General features: G+C 38.6%; 1 protein-coding gene across 2 annotated transcripts in view; it reads left to right on the top strand.

The window, feature by feature from the left end:
- The window catches only part of DIP2C (disco interacting protein 2 homolog C), a 145,778-nt gene that overhangs the window by 67,316 nt on the left and 61,149 nt on the right, over positions 1-17,313 (top strand). For both annotated transcript variants that reach the window (XM_017728922.1, XM_008629661.2), the window contains exons 13-22: positions 24-126; positions 479-543; positions 2,328-2,421; positions 2,544-2,663; positions 3,525-3,639; positions 7,473-7,612; positions 9,204-9,340; positions 11,525-11,733; positions 12,544-12,658; positions 16,962-17,163. In XM_017728922.1, the coding sequence (XP_017584411.1) occupies positions 24-126; positions 479-543; positions 2,328-2,421; positions 2,544-2,663; positions 3,525-3,639; positions 7,473-7,612; positions 9,204-9,340; positions 11,525-11,733; positions 12,544-12,658; positions 16,962-17,163 (1,300 nt within the window). The remainder of the gene's footprint in view (positions 1-23; positions 127-478; positions 544-2,327; positions 2,422-2,543; positions 2,664-3,524; positions 3,640-7,472; positions 7,613-9,203; positions 9,341-11,524; positions 11,734-12,543; positions 12,659-16,961; positions 17,164-17,313) is intronic.

The following is a 17,313-nucleotide window of genomic DNA, read 5'->3' as shown; positions in this document are numbered from 1 at the left end:
TTTCCCTACTTATTTCATTTTAGTACAAAACATGTAAAGATGGAAGTGTGCTTGGGGTAACTGTGACAAGGATTGCACTGCTGACACACTGCCAAGCTCTGACCCAGGCATGTGGATACACAGAAGGTAAGGAGTGCACTCCCCTTGCATCATCCTTAAAATCAAGTGGGAATTGTAATTCACTTCTCATCAGTCTCCTATCTTATGTTTTACACTGTTCGGTGCCAAAGGCTTCTAGGTTTAAAAACATGATTCTTTTTTAATTTATTTCAGGAAATATGTTCATGTTTAAAATATCTATAGGAGAGGTACAAATAATGTCTTAACCAATATAAATCCCGCAGCGGAGATTTACTTTGAAACTTAACCTTTGAGGTCATCAGTCATGTTATACTGAAGCTTCCTTCCTTTGAGTGGGTTTGCCTTGGGTCAATGCCATGCTCTAAAAAATAAATTCTGCTTTGTTTTCATTGGACAGCTGAAACAATTGTGAATGTACTAGATTTCAAGAAGGATGTTGGTTTATGGCATGGAATTCTTACAGTAAGTATGTGTTTTTATTCTCTCTGAATATTTGAAAAGAAATTATCCTAATATGCTTATTGCTGTCACAAACTGGGATGTCCTACAGTTTCTTCTAATACAATCTTTTCTGCTTTGAAAGCAAAATAAATGTGATTTAAACCCGTGATCTTCTCCTAGTGCACTTACCCATAATGAGCATGGTAAAGACATCAGAGTATTTTTATGTATCATGTCAAGTACTGTGGTCCCATTCTTATCATGTTATCTCACCAATATGTGATTTTAAGATCAAACTTTATAGCAGAAACAAATCAAATTAGTACTTGCTTCTATAGGGATATGATCTAATGGCATAGTTCTATTGCTCCTGACTAGCTCCCCTATCAAAACTCCCACCAACAGATGTTTTTGCTAACATTGAAGCATTCCCAATACTTTAAATTGCATTAATTTTCTACTTAATGTTGGAATGTCTTCCTCAATTGACATGGGAGACAAGTGACATATTTTTAAGGATTGCTTCTAAAGGTGCTGTTGCAATCAGTGACTGACAAAATGTTTACTATTCACTGATCACTTTAAGAACAGATGTCAAGTGTTGAAGGGTCATTGTTTGGGGTTCCCATGATTTTGGGGGTCTCTATGATTCCCAGTGATCTGTTTTTCCCATGCAGTGTTATACTCTTCTTACTATCAAAGTGCAGTAATAACAGTTCTGAAGCAGAAACAATTAGGCTTAACACCCATAAGTATCTCATCTTTATCACTGGTTGAAAGCAAGTGTCTAGTAGAGCTTTTCTGTGCCTTCCTTTGCTATTGATCTTGTTCTGAACTTCATTTTTTTCAGTACTTGCCTGTAAGTGCTTTTCCTGTACCTGTGCTTATGCCAGACTGAAAGGAGAGCTATCTTTTGCAGTTTCCAAGTGTTTAAATGACTAATTCACTGGGACACTTAACCTTTCTTAGACCTAGGTTTTCCAAAACAAATACTGTATTTAACCTGAGCTGCTATGAGGGGAGGCGTGTTGCCCTGAGGAGATATTTCTAAATGGTAACAGAAGTAAAGCAGCAGCTCATTTACAGGCTGTTTGTTTAACACTGAGAAATCACCAATGCAATTGGTGGGCTCAGACTGAGAGATCAGTTTTGGATTTGTCATTGGTTTCACTCAGCTGCTTTTTCTAAACTTCCTGGAACTTTTCATGACCTTGTTGAAAATACTGGAATTAGCTCACCCAGAGAGGGACTAAAACCTCCTTCATTTATTTTCTGTTAAAATAAATTGATCTCTGCTTAGTCTAGGACTTCAATTTCTTTGTCTACTGGCTTTTAAATAATTTGTGCCCCACTACTATTGGTAGCTTTTAGTCTTCCCAGAGATGGATTTCTGTAGACAGATATCTTGCTGCTTGAGCTTTTTAGTGCAGTGTTCATATATATGGCAGTTTATCAGGCTTAGGGATAATATTTACCTACAGAGCAAACATGCAGACATTCTTCACCCAATGGTTTATTAGATTTTTTTGTATTTAGAGTTTAAGTATGAATAGAAAGAAAATATTTCTTTTCAGTACTGCTTAAAAGTTATGGTCTGATTTGTCTAAATCGTTAATCCTTAATTAAAGCACTGGAAAATGGGTGTCTTTTTCATCTTAATGTAGGTAGCTAGATAGGAAAAGATGAATGCCAGCACTGACAATAAAATAAGCACAGAGCAATTTGCATAGATGCCCCTGCCCATAACACAATATAAGTAGTTACCACAATTTTTGTCTGAAACCCTTTTATTTTTTTGATTTCAGAGTGTCATGAACATGATGCATGTTATAAGTATTCCATACTCCTTAATGAAAGTGAATCCACTGTCATGGATACAAAAAGTCTGTCAATACAAAGGTAAGGAACAAGAATATACAAAAGTTTGCTTGATAGTCAAAATCCAAAGTGCAAATTGATAACACACCCCGTCTGTCTAGCTTTCATATGGTGTGTTAGTAATTTTGTCATTGTTATTGCAGCAAAAGTTGCCTGTGTGAAGTCCAGAGACATGCACTGGGCGTTGGTGGCACATCGAGACCAGAGGGACATCAACCTCTCCTCGCTGCGGATGCTGATAGTGGCTGATGGTGCAAACCCATGTAAGCTCTGCTGCTGCACTTCAGGAGAGAACAGGAAGCGGTTTCTGTCTTGCCTTTAAAGTTTCAATCTTCAGCTGTCTTAGCTAAAATATTTGCAAAATACACAGTTTGTCTACTACAAACTGTGTGACATTTATGGAAACAGTAATTAATTTGGGATTTTTTTCAAAATATGTTTTTCATTAGCTCATCCTGAAACAAACTTGATATTCCATATAATGCAAGTTGCAGTAAATACAGGTGTTTTCAACATCATAGTCATGTAAAGAGACTGAAGCTATAAAAGTTGAAGCAATGAAGACCTTAAGCTATAGAAAAGATCAGAACATTTGCTCTGAATGATGATTCTCACATGCAGAAGTAACAGAATTTTAGGGGAATACTTGCGCTACTCTAGAGAAACACATCTGAATCACTTCATGACAATTAACAGCATGAGCTATTTCTCTGTATTATTTAAGATACACGTGTACAGGTGTTCTACTTGTTTGTAGTAGTTTAGTAGTTTGGTTGGAATTTCTGAATTAAATCTTTAATTTCCCTCATCCTAAAAAAGAACACTGGAATGAAATTGGTACTGTAAATCTAGCAGTAATGGCTTTTCTATGTAAGCATAATGAAAAGACATCATGTTCAAAATTTAGTCTTTATTCCCTGTATGCATATGTACAATTGCATATACATACATATATGTAGCTGTAGCAGCTATGATGTATTTCCCTGTGGACATGGATCCTTTAAAAATTATTTTTCCTGAAAAGCCTATATATTAATAGTAAATTTGCAGCTTGAATAGCATCACTTCAGGAATCAAATTATTTTTCTCCTCTGATTTTTTGTTATTTTTTTTCTTTACCCCAGGGTCCATTTCTTCCTGTGATGCATTTCTCAATGTCTTCCAAAGTAAGGGTCTAAGGCAGGAGGTCATTTGTCCCTGTGCTAGTTCACCAGAAGCTCTCACTGTTGCTATTCGCAGGTACGTGTTATTCCAGTGGAAATAGACCCCCTGAATGTGTATATATGGTAATTTGAAAAAAAAAAAAAAAAAAAGAGAGAAAATTATTCAAGTATGAATCTGCATATTTAACTTCTACATGATATGTATGGTTTGCAATTTGTTTATGTCCAAGGAAGACATATAAGAAGAATTTTTAGAGTAATGATTTAACGTCGGAATGCTTTATGGTTCTCATTGCTGTAATTTTATCTAACTTTAAATTAAATAAATGGAAATGCAAAAGCAAATTCTGTAAATAAAAATGTAAAAATGCCGCTGTAAGTGTAAAATTAATTAAAATGTGAGAATTAAGTGGAATTGCCATCAAGGAAAATCATATTCTTAAGTAGTCTGTTTAAAGAGAATTATGACATTCTGCAGGTTGTTTTTGGCTGACAGGCACTTTTTAACCATTCATCGACTCTCAGTAATCATCTGGAAATGCTCTTTGAATCTGAAGGATTTGTGCCTAGAAATAAAACAGATAAATTCCACTAAAACTGCTGAATGCTACTAAAACTGTTAAGCCTTATGTATATACAATCACAGGGTTGTTCAGGTTGGAAAAGACCTTTAAGATCATTGAATCGCAACATTAATCCAGCACTTCCAAGCCTTCACTAAACTGTGTCCCTGTGCCACTTCCACACCTCTTCTAAATACCCAAGCATGGTGTCTCAGCCTCTTCCCTGGGCAGCCTCTTCCAATGCGTCATGACCCTTTGGATGAAGAATTTTTTCCTAATATCCTATCTAAACCTCCCCTGGCACAACTTGAGGCCATATCCTCTCACCCTGTCACTTGTTACTTGGGAGAAGAGATGCACCTGGGTACGCCCTCCTTTTAGGGAGTTGTAGGGAGCGATAAGTTCCCTCTGAGCCTCCTTTTCTCCAGACTGAGCCACCCCAGCACCCTCAGTCTCTCATAAGACTTAACCAGCAGACTCCTGTCAGGAGTGCTGTAGCACACAGTAAATGGTGTAGGTATTGTCTGTTTTGGCAGAGTTCTCCAAAAATTGTACCTTGGACAGTAAGCACTTTGTTTTTAAGTTCATACTTCTGCAGCCAATTGTAATTGTTTCACATGTTAGAACATGCAGTATAAATGTGTAAAGCACTAAAATAGCATTAAGTAAAATACTTCCTGCCACAAATTCTTAAATACACTGTCCAAGTGAAATTTAACTAGATTTTCAATTAGCTTTCCAACAGAACATTACAGGAAGAAGGGGATGAGGCCAAGAATGTGGTTGACTTTCAGCCACTTCATTATTAGTTTAAAACATCTGAAAGCAATCCATCAGAGACTTACCCTGTTCAGGTTAGTTGTCTTTGTGTGAACTACAGGACTTCAGAGAGCCCTTCATTCAGCTGCATCAGCCTGTTCTCAGCTTTATACCAAGAAGTACCAAGTGTCTTTCTCTTAGATGAGTTTCCCTGCCATAGGCTGTGCCGGCCTTTGCTCTCTTGGAACAAGCTCTTGCTTTTAAGTTCAGGGAGGAGGTGAATGAGTAGCAGACATCGCTTGTGCTGAGCACTGAGCAGGTTTTGAATTTCCTGGGTTAGTCCTGGAAAATTTGGCCCAAATCACAGGTTATAAAGTGGGAGAACTTCATAATGGCGTGGGTGGTGTGCCCTTTCTAGATGTAAGCCTGTAGCCCTCTGAAGCACTAAAAATTCATTTCTGAATTAACTAGCATTGAGAGTTTACAAAAAAAATTATTAGCACATAACATTGTGGATAATTCAAAATAAAAAGAAGGCATTTTTATCTTCAGTGTGTTGCTGTGTAATTACCGAGCAGTTCTTACTGCAGTGTATGTTACTGAACACATATCTCCTTTTTTTTTGAAGTCTATTTAATGGTAGGATAATGCTAGATGAACTTGGGAGATGTAGCATTTTTCATTTCGTTCAAGCCATCTCCACTGACAGTAAAGACATTATCATACAAGCTCCAAAGAGTTACTACTGAAGTATGCATTAAAATGATTCCCTGCAGAGCAGAGATCCAGAGAGCTCCCTGTTAATGTTCTGGCTTTCAGAATCTATGGTGTATTTTTACTGAACTTCCTACGAGGAAGACTAACAAAACCAGTTCTCAGTTGAAATACCCTTACAGTTTAGAGAAAGACAGTAATAGACTCGAGGTACTTCAGCCTTAGAGCTGAATCACAAAGCCTAATATTCAAAGGGATGTGTCATGCAAATAATTCATGTTATTCCCCTTTGGTTTATTGCATGTTAGTCTGAACTCACTTGCTTAAGGGAATGCAAAAGTTTAAGGACAGGTTTTTTTCCTGTTTAAATGGCTGGCAAAAAGCAGTGGTCAAATAGATTGTATCTGTAAATGGTAGTAGGAGCTGCTCTCAAAATGCTTTGTGTGATAAGTAGTGCAGGAAAATGGATGTGATGAAAGTCCAGATGGCCTCTACTTCTGGAAGTCTGTGAGAAGCTGTGTGTGCCTGCAGGAGACCTTTCTTCTCATAAGCACAAAATGTGTGTTTTGGGGAGCAGGCATGAGAGAAAGTTGATCAATAATGTCACTGAAAGTTCCTTTTACATGATGGGAGTGTTATTTATCACAGGTGCTTGTTTACTAGGGCAATTTGTTATGCTCTAATGCATTTTCAAGCGTGCTCACATCCTTCTTTGTTGACAATGTCACTTGAGAAATATGTCTCATAAAACCTATTAATTGAAATTTATGGAGCCCATCAGGGCAAGGCTTACGTGAGCAGGACTGGCTTAGGCCCATCTAGTATTTTAAGCACAGCAGAGGAGAAATGTCATATCAAAGGACATTATCTGTTAAAAAATAGTTGTGTTGTGATGGAGTATTTGGGGAAAATGCAGAACTGTGAATTAAATATTAGCTATTTTATCCATCCTGAAAAGAGCTGGAGTCTGCTCTTCATGGATGCATTATCTGAACCCAAATCAGCACCACGTCACCTTCCAGTTTTGCATTTTAAAATGCAGGACAGTGCGCGAGTCCTTCCGGACATGAAAAGCTCTGACATTCCCCTGACTTGGTAACTTGCATACGTCAACACTGGTTTACTCAAGCCCCACTCTCCATAGGTATAATTGTATCCACTGGTGCAGCAGGTGGTTTTATACTGAAACAAGCTGACAGGCATCTTGTGTTTATGCTGTGGAATTTTACAGCACATAGATAATGAATCCGAGCAAACTGAGGCGTTACCAAGAAGCTGCATCCACAACATTTTGACCATGACTGATGAAGGCATAATTTGTTTTAATATTCATGTGGTAAATTAGAATAGGAAGAATTCAATTATATGCACTAAAATGAAGATGGTAAAGTCCTTGTCTCTTCTCCAGATACTTGACAGTAAATCTATGCCAGGTTGCCTCAAAATAGATAACAGGTAGAATTTATCAAGTTATTTACTGATCAGTTCCAAATATGTGTAGTGCAGTTTCCTTACAAATTGTCTCCACCATCTTTCAGTCTTTTAAAAATGAGGTAAAAGGTCTTTACTTGGATGGTAAAGCAATCTTTATAAAAAATGAAAATTAAATACAAGCTGTTTTGGGTAAATGTTAGGTGTTACTTGCATCTCAGCAGCCCCATATATGTGGGTGGGTACTGAATGAGAGAGAGAACAGATGTAATTACTTAGAAATGATGGAAAACCAGGATTTTATCGGGCCTAATAGCAGGGGAAAAGAAGGTGAAATTTCAAACTCTGAAACAGAGGAGTATTTGCAATAGTAGTCCATTAAGCACAAGTAAATGTTTACACCTGCCTGATGGTGCACTGATGCTCTAACTCGTGTTTGTAGGCCAACAGATGACAGCAACCAGCCGCCGGGAAGAGGAGTTCTGTCCATGCATGGTCTCACTTACGGTGTGATTCGAGTGGACTCTGAAGAAAAGCTGTCCGTCCTGACTGTCCAGGATGTTGGCTTAGTGATGCCAGGAGGTGAGAAACTTCCTTTGAAACTGAGTATGTGTCATCAATTTAAGTAATTGGCAGTAGAAAGTCACAGGTGAGCGTACTTTGTTGCCAGACTACAAACTTTGGGACTACAAGCTCCTTGAAAACATTTCAGTCGAAAAGCATTACCTTACAAAACTTCATGGTTTGGAAATCCCAAGATTTCTTGTCTGCATTTACCTCAGTGTCTGTCTATGCTTGCATTAGCAGCATGTATTAAGCAACCTGCCACCACATCAGAACATCTGTTCCTTAGCTGCGAGATGTTGGTAGAGAAAATAAGGAAGTTAAAGTACTGTGGCTATAAATATCCATAAGTCCAACCAAGACAAAAGATTTCAATAGGGAAAGTTTTCATAGCCCGTGCTAAGGATCAACAAAGTTGCTATCTGAAAGCTTGCAGAATGTTTTCCCCAAGGTCTTGTGCTATCACCCAGTTATTATATAGAGGGGGTATGACTGAAAAGTTCATGTTGATAAATTCAAACTGAAACCAGTGCTTCAGAAGAGGAAGATTACAGTTTTCATAAGACAGCTACATTTAAATGAGATGCTGTGGATACTAGAAAAGGCTATATACTGTAATTTTTCATAAGAGAATGCTTGTTATGGACCAAAGCAATAAAACATAATGATGCACCTTATAAAATTTCAGTTGAACAACTTAAAGGAAGATACGATTGGTTGTTGTTTAATAGTTATCATACAAGATATTATAATAGATGTGCCATCTTGCACTTCATATTATGTTCTGATAGTTTTAATGAAAATGCGTGCTCTTGTTTATCCTCTGAAAGGTCATTAAAGATTCTGTACACTTGTACTTAAAAGATGTGTTGATTCCTTTCTGCTTTCCCTTGATCATCATATCCTCTTTGCAACTACAAAACCTACCAATGCTGTACTCCAACTCCACAGATTATAGCTAAAGCAGCATTCCTGATTCTTGCTCAAATGGTTGACATGAAATAGTGCTTCTTTCTCAGACCAGTGCTTTCTAATCCCTCCTGTTTAGCTCCTGCTGTCTCTGCAGGCCTGTAAGACCAGACAGAGGGAGTCTGAGCTCTGATAAATTCTCTGTAAAACAACCATATTAGTCTGCTGGAATATCTTGATCTTTCATATGGCATTAGTTGCTACTTTCTGAGAGGTGGATTTCGTGGTTGCCTGCCTCCCTGGCTGTATAGTAATTATCAAGGGCTCCATTAGGGTATTTCATTTTGCACTGACTGAGGCAAATCTGGTTTTCAGTATGCAAAGCTGGGAACACAATCACATTTCACAGCAATATTACAGATGAGCTGCAGTTTCAGAGAGCAAAGCAAATAGGTATTGTTATCAATGTAAGGACTGAGTTTACATAAAGGTCCTTGCATTCTTTATATAGATATTATTTATAATATAAAACCACTTGTAATGTTGAACACCGTAATGTTCAAGAAACTGATTGTTAGACATTAGCCTACATGTAATTAATTTGTTTATGTCGGCTCCACCATGACGTCTTTCCCACAGCATTTATGTTATTCTGTGGTTCATTTTATAATATTTTTGAATTCCTTTCTTCTCCCTCTAGCTATAATGTGTTCAGTGAAGCCAGATGGAATTCCTCAGCTCTGTAAAACAGATGAAATAGGAGAACTTTGTGTATGTGCTATTGCAACGGGTACATCATATTATGGACTCTCGGGCATGACCAAAAATACTTTTGAGGTAAGTTGACCAAAAAGTGCTATACAAATTCCTTCCTTTTGAACCTTTTCTGTTTCAAGGCAATATTTGTCATAAAATATTGATAGTAACAATATAAGAATAGCAATATTAATCAATGGTGCTTGTGGCTTGGGACCTGTATTCCAGCCAGATAATCTGCACTGAAGCCCATTTCATTAAGTGCAGTAGTAGATCTTTATGGGAGTTTAGTTTTGGCTCTGAAGAGTTTTAACTTTAATTTTCAAATAAGATACCAGGAGCTGAAAAAATCAGAAGGAAAGGAATAAGAAAGACCAAGTTCAAAAGGTAATATTGTACAAGTTTATGTGCAGAATTTGATTATGGCAAACACTAAGAAAGCTGCTGGGTATCTCTAGAAAGCAATTTTCAACGTTTCCACAGCACTTCCAACATTAAGGCTTGTATTTATACAGAATCCTGACAGATGTAGTCTTCAAGAGAGGTATCTGAAGAGCAAAGAAACCTTTTCCTGATGAGTCTCCACCTGCTTTTGTTTGAATTGCCTTAGGTGAAAGCCTTTTGGCTTTGTGGAATCTGTTTCCTGACTCCAATGCACACAGCTGTACTGATAGCTCTGTAGTACCTGCTCACTTGTTATCATTAACTTCTGCTGAAGACAGTGCAAAAGGCTGAACAAATTAGAGAAAAAGTAAAAAAAAATTGCTTTTTAAGCTGCAATCCTTTTCTCATTTAATATTTAAGGCAAAAATTAACACAGATACATTTAGGTTTCCCTTAACAAATTTTCTGTTATTACCACTTTTAATAGACTAATGTGACTAATATCTTCTGCAAAATGCAGAGCTGAATGTTGTAAACCCTGCACATTATATAATTAATGCAGACAAATGGTTATGATTCTACATCCTGCTGTTGAAGTCAGGAATCCTACTATGCAATTGTGATCGGAAATTTGTTGATAGTTGATTTTTGTGCTGCAAGTACAATTGGCAATACCCAGTGTGAGTGATAGTCCTGGATTTTACACACTTCAGGGTAGAAAGGTACTCACAAGTACTTGCTCTAATTGTGATATCATTCATAATTCATAACTGTCAGCTGTTTAACAGCCTATTTAGACTGATTTAGACATACTTTATGCTAAGCAAATAAACTGCCATTGAGTGAGCAGGACCACTCAATTTTAAAGTTAAGCATGTTCTTAAGAGTCCTCTCCAAGTGGATCTCTATTCTGTTTTACTGTGTAATTCATGTTGCAGGTATTAGAGAGTCAAAGAGGTTTGTGTTGCTGAAATGAATTATGGCCAAGGATGTATAAGCATTAAATCTGTTCAGTAAGAGTCACCCATGGGCATCTGGCAGCAGAATTTGCCAGAATTGACCTTACTTTTTAGATGAGCCTTCAAGAACACGATTAGCCATGGCCTTCTAATTGCAATTGTCTTTTTGCCTTTAGACTATTAAAGTTTAAAGAAATGACTGCAGGAAAGTGTGGTTGTGTCAGAAAGCAGCTCAGAGTAGCTCACATGCCAAAAGGATAACACTGTACTAATTAGGATAGAAAAACCCATAGGAATCTATCTGTGGAAGTCACTCATGTCTGGTGTTCAGACCTTTAGAGAGGTACTCTGTAGGGCTGTATTTTCACTTTCAGGTGGGCCACAGAAGACTTTATCACTAGTACTCCGAGAACTTAATTGACCCTAAATAAAAATGTGATCAGCTGGAGGAGTCATTAATGTGCTGTACCTTAAAATAGCTTCTCTTCTAGCCTGCCTATTTCTTACACTGTGCTGGAAATGGGCGTGAGGTACTGAGAAAAACCTCTACTGAAATGTTTGTGAGTTAAGCTCTCAGTTAACCTATACACACCACTTCAGGTTGGCAGTCTGCTCAGCATGGGTTTTTATTTAATACTGTTGATGTTGATTTGTATATTTTTTTTAAGGCCATAAATGATTTATGGAGTCACAGTCACGGAAAATGTGTATGGTAAACAGAGTGGGATTGAATTTGCTGGAACTTAGGTACACACGAGTGTAGGAGTTTCCTGACACTCCCTTCATGGTCAGTGAAGGATAAAGAGCATCACCAGTGACCTATTTACTTTTTTCAGAATAGCCATCTGAGAGAAAATGCCTGAAATACTTTGCAGCCTGATCTCTATGTATGGAACTGAAGACCCCTGTTTCTGTTTCGCAGGTGTTTCCTATGACCAGTTCTGGCGGCCCTATCACCGAATATCCTTTTATAAGGACTGGACTTCTAGGCTTCATAGGACCAGGTGGACTTGTCTTTGTTATTGGCAAAATGGATGGTTTGATGGTTGTCAGTGGAAGAAGACATAATGCTGATGACATTGTAGCAACAGCACTGGCCGTGGAACCCATGAAATTTGTCTACAGGGGGAGGTTTGATTCTTTCTTTTCTTATCTTATGTAGAAATCTTTATTTTGCTTAGACGGAGTGTAAATGATCCAGGTGCTTTCAGAAAGCAGTGCCTGATCTGCACTGTGGTTTCTCTCCAGTTCTGTTCATATTGCCTGAACCAGGAGACAGCTGAGGGAAGCCCAAGGCAATGTTGAGGCAGAATTTGGATACCAAGGTCTTGAAACTATGATTACTGAAATTTCCATTTGAACAGCTGATTAATTCTGAGGGTGTTGGCTCAACAGTACCCTTTCTGTGTGAGCTGAATATTTCCAATATGCCTCACACTGAAGTTTTTGAATGTGAAAGTGGTTCTTTGTGTGACCTGTCTCATGTGCTGAAACTGAGCAGGAGACATCTAAAACTTCTGAAGAGCCTCATGCAGTAGCACGTGCTCACACTCCATTGCATGTCAGACCTCTCACAAAATGATGTTGCAATTACTTTCTTCTAAGTTGGGGCCAAGGAAGGTGCTTATGCTGGCTGTTATATAACAGCTTAGCAACAACCTTGGTGTGACCCAAGTTTAGTGCTTTTCTTATTCCAAGAATGTTCACTTCTCAATCCTGCTCTGACATCATGCTTGTATATACATGACTGTAGAACAAAGCCTGCTGTTTCTACTCCAGAACTTATCCAAAACTGTTCTTGTAGCTTTTTCCCCATACATATATTAGTAATTGACACACCAGGAGTCTAATAAATAAAGAAGTCATACTTGTAGAAGATTAATGTAGAAGACAGGTTTTTCCCTCTGTCCAGGCACTAAACACTCTTCTCTTCTTCTATAGAATAGCAGTGTTTTCCGTGAGCGTGCTACACGATGAAAGGATAGTTATTGTTGCTGAGCAAAGGCCAGATTCCACAGAAGAAGACAGTTTTCAGTGGATGAGTAGAGTTCTCCAGGTAATGCTCTGTATCTACGTTTGGAAGCTATTTTTTTCTTGCTTTATATTCTTTTTATTGATCTTTCAGATCCCTAAGGTAACTGACATTTGTCTTTGACTAACTGTGAATCCATCTTCAGTTGCACTTGCTCTTAATGAGCACAAAATGAGATTCTTCTGAGTGACAGTTCCTATCTGGTCTGCACACACCTGCTATAAGAAAACAGGAATGAATTGAAGTAAATAATAGCAATGAGAGAGTAGCATATGGTTTATAGGGATATTCATTACTTTGAAAGGGGAATGAATGAATGAATGCATTATATACTCTTACTGTCAAAAGCTACCAGAGTCTCTTACTAAACAGTTATAAGCATGGATACAGAGTTGGCCTCACCCAGATTTATATTTTTTAATGGGTGGGAGAGAATTACGTGTTTCTAGCGTATTATGTTGATAGCTAAAATAAACTGGATGAAACTCAGCCTAAAAATCCCAATTTCCCTCCACTGAAATGAAGGGAAGTGATTGATTAGCTCAGATCTAGGTATTTACAGGGAGGATATCTTCTCAGAGGGATACCTATTGCAAAGAATCCCATTCCAGCAGTCTGGTGAATCATGCAGGGCACTGTGATGATCCCACTTTGGTGGTGGTGTCTGACGGTTTGACCAGAAGATGAATGTTACTGTATACTAAAGCATTCTGATCTTCTCAAAGCATTAGGAAGCCCAAGTTACAGCAATATCAATACTATACTCAGTTTTTTTCGACTCTAATGTCTCCACATAAAAAATTTAGATACTTTAGACAGGGTCATCTTCCATCTCCTCCATTTCTGTGGTTAAACCAATTCACACTCAAAAGCAATAGATTTAATGGAGATGTAGTCAGATTAAGTCTGTTGCTACCTTGTGAAGTGGTCTCAACTCTGTCTACAGTTGGTGTCCTGTTACTTCTACTTCCCTTTCCTAACTTCCTTTCTGTTCTTCTGCAAGGACTCTTCTCAGTAAATGTATTGCAAACATACATTTGCTTTACCCAAGAGCCAAAGAAAAAGATCCCACACAATTCAGAGATGTTTTTATTCATTATTGCATTGTACTGAATAAGAAAGGGAATCTATCTACTGTACTATTTGTTCAAGAAACTGAACAAATAAACTTTCATCCATCTCAAGACAGGCTTATCTGCTCTCTTGATTCAAAAGACAGCTACATTTCATACAGTTAGAGGCATCTCATATTCACAGTAGATCTAAATCAATACCAAGAAAAGATAGAACCTCTAGCTTGTCCATCGCACAGAAAGCCTTTGAAACACCTAGTAGCACCTAGGGCAACTATTGTAGAAGAAAAAGCTTTGGGTTTCCCATGCTTCGATTATTTTTGTCAAGTAGCAGGCTCCTAAAAAGGTTGAAACTCTGGACTTAGCACTTGTCCTGTTTAGTCAGCTGAGCATCTTTGTGACTTTTACAGAACTAACGTCTTACGCAGTCATAGCCAGTAGAATTCTGTACTGAAAACTGCAGGAATCCTGTGTCCCAATACTCCTGCCAGGAGTCGGCCGCGTTATTCTGAGTCTGATCAAGTCCCAGCAGTGTCTGAGAATAGTAGGCCATGTATCAAAGTACACACATGTGTGGCTGCTTTCATCACCCACGTGTGAAGCCTGCAACTCTGGCATGCACCACTATGTGAACAAGAAGTTTCTGTTTCCACCACAGCTGAGAGCAGAGATGAAGGACAGAAGCCAGGAACAAGTGGGATGTTTTGTGCCTCTTCCCAATCAGAGTTTTAATGACAGATGTCAGGAAGTGGTAACCAGCTGTATCTGAATCATCTGCTAGTGAGGCACAACATAACAGTCTGTGTCATGACTCTCAGTGAAGTCCATGATAACAAACTCTATCAAATTGCTACTTGATTCTAAGGCTATTTGTGAGTTGTCTGACACCCTGTGAGGGCTACCCTGTGCCAGCCCTGCCCTGCACTGCCTGCTTCTGCTGCACCTTGCTGTCTCTTCCCTGCAGTTGAGCTGTCTTGATTTGCAGAACCCTTTTTTCCAGTGGTTTGCACATATTCTGACTCTCCTGACCCATTCTGCCCCTTGGCAGGGAGCTGAAGGATGGTAGAGCTACTCTACCTATGGGTGTGTGCTGGACTGTGGGCTTTAGCAGAAGGATGGTTGGGAGGGAGTGGTCAGGCTGGGGATGGAGCTTCTTGAGAGTAAAGGGTGAAGATCCCAGATCACCCAGCAGTTCAGTCAGATAGATCCTAGATACTCATCTGCTGCAGACTGATCTGACCCTTCAGGCAGTGCTGTAGTTCCTGTGTTGGCAGGCTGGATGTTCATTTTACCAGTGCCAGGACTTGACAGGACTAAGTAAAGCCAGGAGATCTACTGCAGCACTGGAGAGTGTTTACCCAGAGAATTGTGTCAGAATGAGAGGTTTTCTCAGCTCAAACAACACAGCACTGTGGACTCTGCACAAGTTTGGGTATATCTTGTCCGTTTTCATGATGAAAGAGAGGGACAGAGATTTCAGATACTGTTCGTCTCTGGCTGGACAGAGTCATTTCAAAAACCAAGCCATCTCATCAAGAGGCATAAATGCCAGCAGTATTAAAATTGACTGGTACTCTTCTCCCTCAAAATTTTAAGACTCAGTTCACCAGTTGTCATCCTTGTGACAAAGTCATTCCCTGCTTCAGAAATGTGCCAAACTCAAAGGTGATGGGTTTGAATGACACATGATATTTTATGTGGCCTTGTGTAGCAGATGTTGCTCTCAGAGACAGTTCAGAAGTTACTGGGGAATCATTGCATACACCCCTCATCCCACCCCAGCTGGGTATTGCTTTCCGCTCACCAGCTGTAGGAGCCATGGAGTTAAATGTTTGAGTAAAAGTGGTTACTTGCCTTGTGATGGTTTTCCTTCAAACTCATGTCAGGAGAGGATCCCATGATTTATCACTGCTTTTCAGAACCTACAAATAACGTTATGATTAGTAGGTTATGATGATATCTGCCAGAATTGTATGTTGGCTGCCATAAATATTTCACTCTTGCTGATCTTCCGGGTGGTGTCTGTAGACCAGCAGCAAGGTCTTCCAATTCTGCTGTGAGAACTACTGCTGCTAAAATTCCAATGTTTTTAAATGAGTCACCGTTTTATTATTCTTTCTTATGAAATTTTGAAGTCAAATCAATAAGAAATGGAGCAAACGGAAGCCAAAAGCAAAGCATTGCTTCATCTGTAGAAGTAATCAGTAATTTATTGGTCTACACTTTAGTACATATATAACTGTAAGTGATTATTTGATGCTCAGAGTATAGATTGTATCTTCAAGGCAGCACACATATCAATTCACTTTTCTCACAGTTTAAAATTAAAAAGCAAGATAAGTAAATTATATTTTTGAACATTTAACTACTCATTAGAGCTGCTATTTAATTTGTTTCTCAGTTTGCGTTAATGTCTGAAGTTGGTTTTCTAACACTAATGCTGCAATTTTTGTTACCCTTATAAGGAAAATAACTCCTTCAAATTTGTATGGAATTAAAATCTAAGTGTGTGGATATTCATGATATTCATATTTAACTCAATAAATTACATAGATACTGTATGCTACAATTTTCTTGAAAGTGATGCAATTTAATTAACTTGTCAGGCAGTGAACATGATTGCTATAAGATTCAAAGATGCTTCTTTTTCAGGTTTTTGTCCAACAGATTTTTTTCAAGTGGATAGTTTCATAGTTTTCCCTTATATATTTCCCATTCCTGCCTGAAAATCTTTTGCACTGTGATCAGGGAATGAAACAGTTATTACCTTATAAAAAAGTAAAAAAAATTCACAAGCTACATACATCGTTAGGTGTAGGGGTTATTTGAAATTTTGCCTTGCTCAGGAAGATGGACTGGATATTAAGTTGATAGAAATCCTTTGAACTTTAGCTCTAAGGAGTGCACCAATTTAAAGCAATTTCACATGGCCTGCCAACCCATCTTTGTAATAAATCTCCACAATACCTGCTACTAATGTGTGCTTAAGAGGGATAACAAGGTAACATTTCCTAATAGATTTGTGTGTATTTATCACCAGGTTTTTGGTTGCTTCTTTATCTGCTGGAATGAGTGTAACAACATTTCCGTCCACCTGTTCCCAGTGAAAAGAACCTCCTTATCACTGGCATAGCTGAAGTGTCTTTCCATTGCCAGTTCGTTATTAGGGCTGTTTTATGCAGTAATTCAGAACAGAATTAGAATGATGAAAAATTAGCCTTTCATTAAAATCGACTTCCTGTGTGGTTTTTTAGGCAATAGACAGTATTCATCAAGTGGGAGTCTATTGCCTGGCACTTGTCCCAGCAAACACACTTCCCAAGACGCCGCTGGGAGGGATACACCTGTCAGAAACCAAACAGCTCTTCCTGGAAGGATCTCTGCATCCTTGTAACGTGCTGATGTGTCCCCACACCTGTGTCACAAACCTGCCTAAACCCCGGCAAAAGCAACCAGGTAAGAGGAGTGAAGGCAAAGGGACTCTGACTTCATGCTGTGTGTTTATGGTACTGGAATGGAGCAAAGTCGAGTAATTGCTGACGCAGGTGAGAATCAGCTTGATTGGCTTTCCTCTGAAATTCTCTGTGTGTGTCAAGGACATCACTG

Source organism: Corvus brachyrhynchos, unplaced genomic scaffold, assembly GCF_000691975.1.
Source record: "Corvus brachyrhynchos isolate BGI_N302 unplaced genomic scaffold, ASM69197v1 scaffold52, whole genome shotgun sequence".
NCBI classification, from domain to species: domain Eukaryota; kingdom Metazoa; phylum Chordata; class Aves; order Passeriformes; family Corvidae; genus Corvus; species Corvus brachyrhynchos.
Note: the sequence above shows the minus strand (reverse complement) of the source record. Positions and strands in the feature narration are given on the sequence as shown.